Source organism: Aricia agestis, chromosome 4 (assembly GCF_905147365.1).
Source record: "Aricia agestis chromosome 4, ilAriAges1.1, whole genome shotgun sequence".
Taxonomy (NCBI): Eukaryota; Metazoa; Arthropoda; class Insecta; order Lepidoptera; family Lycaenidae; genus Aricia; species Aricia agestis.
The window spans coordinates 8,379,961-8,386,876 of NC_056409.1; the positions used below are offsets into that span (position 1 = coordinate 8,379,961).

Below are 6,916 nucleotides of genomic sequence, written 5' to 3' on the forward strand. Positions count from 1 at the left end.
CGATGTCTATGTGACCGATGTCTATGTGACCGATGTCTATGTGACCGATGTCTATATGACCGATGTCTATGTGACCGAAGTCTATGTGACCGATGTCTATGTGACCGATGTCTATGTGACCGATGTCTATGTGACCGATGTCTATGTGACCGATGTCTATGTGACCGATGTCTATGTGACCGATGTCTATGTGACCGATGTCTATGTGACCGATGTCTATGTGACCGATGTCTATGTGACCGATGTCTATGTGACCGATGTCTATGTGACCGATGTCTATGTGACCGATGTCTATGTGACCGATGTCTATGTGACCGATGTCTACGTGTCCGGTGGCTACGTGTCCGGTGTCTACGTGACCGGTGTCTACGTGACCGGTGTCTACGTGACCTACTAGGTCTGTGTGACCTTACAAATATTCTAAAATGGAACTAAATTTAATTACTACAATAGTAAAGTTGTCTGCGTGACAAAATATTATGTTACCGATAACAATACAACAAAAATAAAAATGCATAAATTACCTTTATGCTTCAGAAATGCCACGTGTTGGCTGGAGATGAGATGTGATACTAGTAGATTTTTCTGACATCAATATATTATATTTTACTTCTTTTTTTTTACAAAATACTGTTTCGGATGTCTTCCGCTGTTTCAGACCACTGGCAGTTCTGGCACTGGTACAGCACAGGGGAGCAAACCATGGGAACGTCGTGGGACACTCCTAATGCAGGATGGCCGAGTGTTAGCGGATGTCAATGGACAAGCTACATGATATTGTATTTATTTATTTAAATCAGTATATTATGTTAGTCACTATATATAATTTTAATAAGTGATTATTATATTTTAAATATTAATAAGTAAGGTACTTGATTTTGACAATTAGTTAGTTATAAATGGGCGGGAGGATTATTTACTTCCGTTATAACTTCCTCTTCTCATATTATCTAAAATATGAGAAGTACATTAATTAATATTTAGAATTATGTACTTAACTTATTCTTAGCCATTCTTAATTTTAATGTATTTCTTTATGATTTTGCTATATTTGAATTGTCAACGGAAGTTCGTTTCTTTTGTGTAAAATGGTATAAAAGCCAGCCATATTGCATTGATTGATTCATTCTGTAATTAACTTTGAGACATGTAAGGTAAAACTCTGCTCGAATAAATATCGCTCAATGTATAATTCAAGACTTTTACTATTCTCTAACAGTAACTAAAGTTTTCCTTTTTGTAGTACTTAACAAAAATAATTATTTCATAATAATAATAATAAAATTTATTTGCAACTACATTGGCCGTGTTCGTCGGCGTATTTTTGGACAAACCTTTTATTGCGCATGTCCAAAAGATGTCATGGCAACGCCATAACAAGTTGCTGGTCAAGTCATAAACAACGTCTTAATTGTTTATACATGATTAAAATAATAAAAGCTAAACATAAATACATAAGCCTAAATTGTCTAACAGCCGCACAAATAATTTATTTAACACTATGATAGTGTTTGATTATTTTATTTTGGAAAATATGGATCACTTGGAAATATCTAAAAAATTAATTGTTTTTTTATGAAATAAGCGGGCAAACGAGCAAACGGGTCACCTGATGGAAAGCAACTTCCGTCACCCATGGACACTCGTAGCATCAGAAGAGATGCAGGTGCGTTCCCGGCCTTTTAAGAGGGAATAGGGTAACAGGGGAGGGTAGGGATGGGAAGGGAAGGGAATAGGGGAAGGTAGAGAAGGGAATAGGGTAGAGGATTGGGCCTCCGGTAAACTCACTCACTCGGAGAAACACAGCGCAAGCGCTGTTTTACGCCGGTTTTCTGTGAGAGCATGGTATTTCTCCGGTCGAGCCGGCCCATTCGTGCCGAAGCATGGCTCTCCCACTGGTTTGTTCATTGCAACGCCACCAACATATACTAGTAATCTGTGGCCACCAACAAATTGCAATTGGGTTAAATGTCAAGCCGTAAACAGTTGTCGTTGCCATGGCATGACATGATTTGGACATGCGCAATAACTAGGTTTTGCAGCGAATGCGCTAAAAATTACGCCGACGAACACGGCCATTAATGATGCATGCACACATACTGACGTTATTGTTGTATTATTTTCATATTATATTTAGATAGGTTGTTGTTGTCTTTACGTTATTTAGTGGAATTCTGGTGGTTTGAGAGGCCATTTAGGTTTTAGCGGTTTCTGGTGGTTTACGCTGCTGAATTTGGTGGGTTAGTAAAAAAAAAGTTGGCAACACTGAGTTTCATATCACGTCATCGAGAATCACTTGGTTCACGGCAGCCTAAGTTTTAATTTTTATAATAATTATCTAAAATGGTTTAATTTAATTACATTCTACAGACAGATTTACCGTACGGTTTTCATAAAAAAAATCCTGTGATGAATCTTTTGTGTAAATGATTACTAAATTTTCTTCTGTTTCAAGTGATAACCTTTAGATATCTGTTCAAAATGTCTTCGTCAGCTATATACATACTCGACGTAAAGGGAAAAGTTCTGATTTCGAGGAACTATCGTGGAGATGTCGATATGGGTGTAATAGATAAGTTTATGCCCCTTCTAATGGAGAAGGAAGAGGAAGGTATGCTCACACCTTTGCTACAAACTAGTGAGTGCACTTTTGCCTACATAAAGACAAACAATCTTTATATTGTTTCTACGACGAAGAAAAATGCGAATATCGCTCTCGTTTTCGTGTTTCTTTATAAAATAGTAGAAGTTATGACAGAATACTTTAAAGAACTTGAAGAGGAAAGTATTAGAGACAATTTTGTTGTAATTTACGAATTGCTGGATGAGTTACTGGATTTTGGATATCCACAAACAACAGATAGCAAAATTTTACAAGAATATATTACTCAAGAGGGTCATAAACTTGAAATGCAACCTCGCATACCAATGGCTGTAACAAATGCAGTTTCTTGGAGATCAGAGGGTATTAAGTATAGAAAAAATGAAGTCTTCTTGGATGTAATTGAGTCTGTAAATCTTCTGGCCAATTCAAATGGAAATGTGTTAAGAAGTGAGATAGTGGGCGCCATCAAAATGAGAGTTTACTTGTCAGGCATGCCCGAGTTACGTTTGGGCCTGAATGATAAAGTTCTCTTTGAAAGTACTGGAAGAGGCAAGTCAAAATCTGTTGAGCTGGAAGATGTAAAGTTTCACCAATGTGTTAGATTGTCACGATTTGAAAATGATAGGACAATCTCCTTCATCCCTCCTGATGGCGAGTTTGAGCTTATGTCATATAGACTCAACACTCATGTCAAGCCTCTGATTTGGATTGAGTCTGTCATTGAACGCCATGCTCATTCTAGAGTCGAGTACATGATTAAAGCTAAGTCACAGTTCAAACGTCGCTCGACTGCAAATAATGTTGAGATTATTATACCTGTGCCAGCTGATGCAGATTCTCCGAAATTTAAGACGACTATTGGCAGTGTTAAGTATACCCCTGAGCAGAATGCTATAACCTGGTCCATTAAATCATTCCCTGGAGGCAAAGAGTACTTAATGAGGGCGCATTTTGGATTACCCTCTGTTGAATGTGAAGATACAGATGGTAAACCTCCAATTCAGGTTAAATTTGAAATTCCATACTTTACAACATCTGGGATTCAAGTTAGATACCTAAAAATTATTGAAAAAAGTGGCTACCAAGCCTTACCCTGGGTAAGATATATTACCCAAAACGGTGACTATCAATTGAGAACTAATTAAAAAGGTTTAAGTATTGTTTTGTTACATTCCTTATTCTACATTATAAGTATGCATTGTACTAGTATAATAATCACATTTTAGAAATTATCAGTTGTATTTTCAAAGTATTGTTATTATGTTAGACATTTGACACTAATAAATATTCACAAATATTTTGTTTTATTATTTAATAAAATATAGATAAGGTCAATGTGTCAAAGTCTATTATATTATTATATTATAGTCGATACTTTTCTAAAATTAAAGTTTAACATAACTTATTGTTACGAGATTCGCTTTTTAAAGTAACTTGTGTCATCGGAAATTATAGGCTATATATTAATTAGACCTATAATGATCTAAAAATAATCTTAGTTGCCGTATTTTTTTACTTACGTGGTATTTTTTAAAATCTCGGCGTGTAGACGGACTTCCCTTACAGTTTGAGGTAAGTCCGTCTAGCAGCAGTATAGCCCTAACTTGTGAAGTAAAATGCATGGCAACGGTTTCTAGCAAAGCCGCAAAACGGCCATTTAAATGTGTTTATGGTGTCAGTATAATAAGGTTCGCATTCCAGAGAAGATTAATTTTATATCATTTTAATGCAAGTCCGGCATATCGTGAGCCTGAGTGGTTGCAAACATTTTCATTAAAATTGTAGTGAACTTTTTGAAAAATTAAACACTAAGTATAAACATAAATGCTTATTACAACAAAATTATAATAACTAGTGCTGGTAAAATCTACAACTTTGCTTCATCATCATTTATGGAATAAGACATTCTTCAACATACTAACTTCAACTACTTAATTTTGATGTGATTATTGTTATTGATATGTATACTTAGTACCCATTTTTTTTATTCCGTCATATTAATATTTAGTTAAAATAACTTTTTAATTTACGTGGCAGATTGGTGCCATGCACGCGAAAGTTACGCGTTTCTACCATTATTTTCGCCGCTCAATTAAAATTATAAGGGTTGTTGGTCCGGGAGGTAGGATTTTTAAGGAAATTTCCTGCTCTTTAAGGATCTTTTTTCAAATTTTGATTATCTCAAATAATTTTTGTTTTTGGAATATTAAAAAACCAAACCCTTTTTTTTTACTTTATTGCTTATAACTTTTGCAATATTATCAGCCCCTCTTGTATGCTCTTTTCGTGCAGTAAAATTTGGGCAATGCTATGATTTAGTAGTCCTAAGTTTAAATGCAAATTAACAATAAAGACATGTATATTTGAAAAGGTTGACAATATCTGATTCGAGGCAAGACCGGCATATGACGGCCTTTCCTTATGAAAACTAGACGGACTTCCCAATTACTGCAATTTTAGGTTAGACACATGTTGCAGGTGATAATAACGAAATTAAAGGGATATTAACGAATCGAACACCCAGTAATAAGTAAAAGGATCACTAAGTTACTTATGTAATCCTTCGATCACTAATATACAAGATACACACTTACACAGTCCCATACAAAACCTCTCGAAAATCTGTCGCCAAGTAAAAGTGTTTAAAAAAGTATATATTTATCTAAAATCAACCTTAATAATAGTTATTAAAGATCTTTTTATAAAACAATGTACAATGTGTGTTTACAAAGCAATAAATTTTTACGAACGACGCACGCTTCAAACTAAATTCAACCATCGTCCATATGACTTAAAGTTTAAATTATTACAATTCCAAAAAAGCACTTCAATAATTTTACGGCCGCACGTCGCCGCTGGAACAGGGTGAAGTGAAGTATGAGTGGAGTCGAACTGTTCAACATTTTTTGTTGATTGTAATAATTTTCATAGTCCATTTTTTAATTTTGCAAAGTTTAATGTATAAAGTGTGGAGTAATTATTTTTACTTGTAATATTATGTTGTTCTAATATGTTTAATTTTATAGTTAACTAAAATATACGTGTACACATTGAATATAAATGCTTAGAACATACAACGCTCGCTAAAGTCGGCTTGAAAAATTGTTCGCATCTTTGCCGTGCTATAACTGATATCCAATCTCCACATCTAACTGGATCTCGAGGAAACCTAAAAAAATATATTCCTCAATAAAATAAATAATAATTAATAGCGACTCCACCAAATGGAACAGAAACACAGTGAATAACCCGAACATTACAAGTGGGCATGATAAACTACGATAAGTACCTTTAGTATGAGTATTCGCAATTGAGATGGTTTATACCTCGTGTTGATTTATTTACAACTTAATTTTAAAACTGGTTTTTGTTGATTTCTTAACGAAATACCAATATTTATAATACAATTGTATGAAATATATTAGGATAAAATTAATACTTACCGGAAATATTAAATTCCATCATTTTTTCGCGTTTTAAACGTATGATTTTTACAATTGTTGAACGAGCACTGGGCATGTTTCCCAGCGGAGCGTTCGAGCACTACTAAATCGAAAGTCCACCAGAATGTTGCGTTTGGTGCTCTTTTAGTGAGGTCGTTTTTTGCCGCGGACTGTGCATCTTGTATATTAGATCGAATCGAAGATGTAATCCAAGAAACCCCAAAAACTCCTTCGTATTTCCACTTTTTTTTTTTTTTTTTTTGGCAGATACTTACACTCCGACTGCGGTCTGCGAGTACAAAACGGGAAAAAATTTTGGGATCATTTTTTTTGTAACAGGTAGTTAGTAGCGACATGTCTGTTTCTTAGGTCAAACTAACTTTGGAATATCGTTTTACCCACTGAGCCATATGAAACTAGTCGTTTAAATATGGAAGTTATTGCCGCTAGACGGACTTACCTCCCAGACGGACTTCGACACATTAACCTTAAATAAATAAAAATATGTAATAATTAAAATTAAGTTATTAAAATTAAAATATTTGGAATATAATCCAAATGTGAATTGAACAGTACATAATAACAGTATTTAACAGTATTCGTCTGTACAGTTATGGGCGTTTCTCCGGATTTGGATTATTTAGTTGATTCCCTGGAACATTTTTATTTCTGCATATTTTTTAAAATCAATAATCGCATATTATTCTTAAGTGAATTATAAAAATAATTATCTATTTGGCCCCTTTTTCACTTCTCAATTTTAGAAGATATTTTGATTTAAATTTTTCTAACCTAGGGAATCAACAAAGCTAATAGAAAAAAGCTTTTTCAGCTAAATAAACATGTTAAATTTTAATATAAACATGTA

General features: G+C 34.2%; 1 protein-coding gene across 1 annotated transcript; it reads left to right on the forward strand.

The window, feature by feature from the left end:
• Positions 1 to 2,321: 2,321 nt before the first annotated feature.
• LOC121726369 (AP-1 complex subunit mu-1) lies at positions 2,322 to 3,902 on the forward strand. Its single transcript, XM_042113709.1, has one exon. The coding sequence runs from the start codon at positions 2,482 to 2,484 to the stop codon at positions 3,748 to 3,750; it is 1,269 nt and encodes a 422-aa protein (XP_041969643.1). The 5' UTR covers positions 2,322 to 2,481; the 3' UTR covers positions 3,751 to 3,902.
• The last annotated feature ends 3,014 nt before the right edge of the window (positions 3,903 to 6,916 follow it).

Excerpts from the sequence above, each read along its gene's own strand:
- LOC121726369 (XM_042113709.1), top strand. The coding sequence starts at position 2,482 with ATGTCTTCGTCAGCTATATACATACTCGACGTAAAGGGAAAAGTTCTG.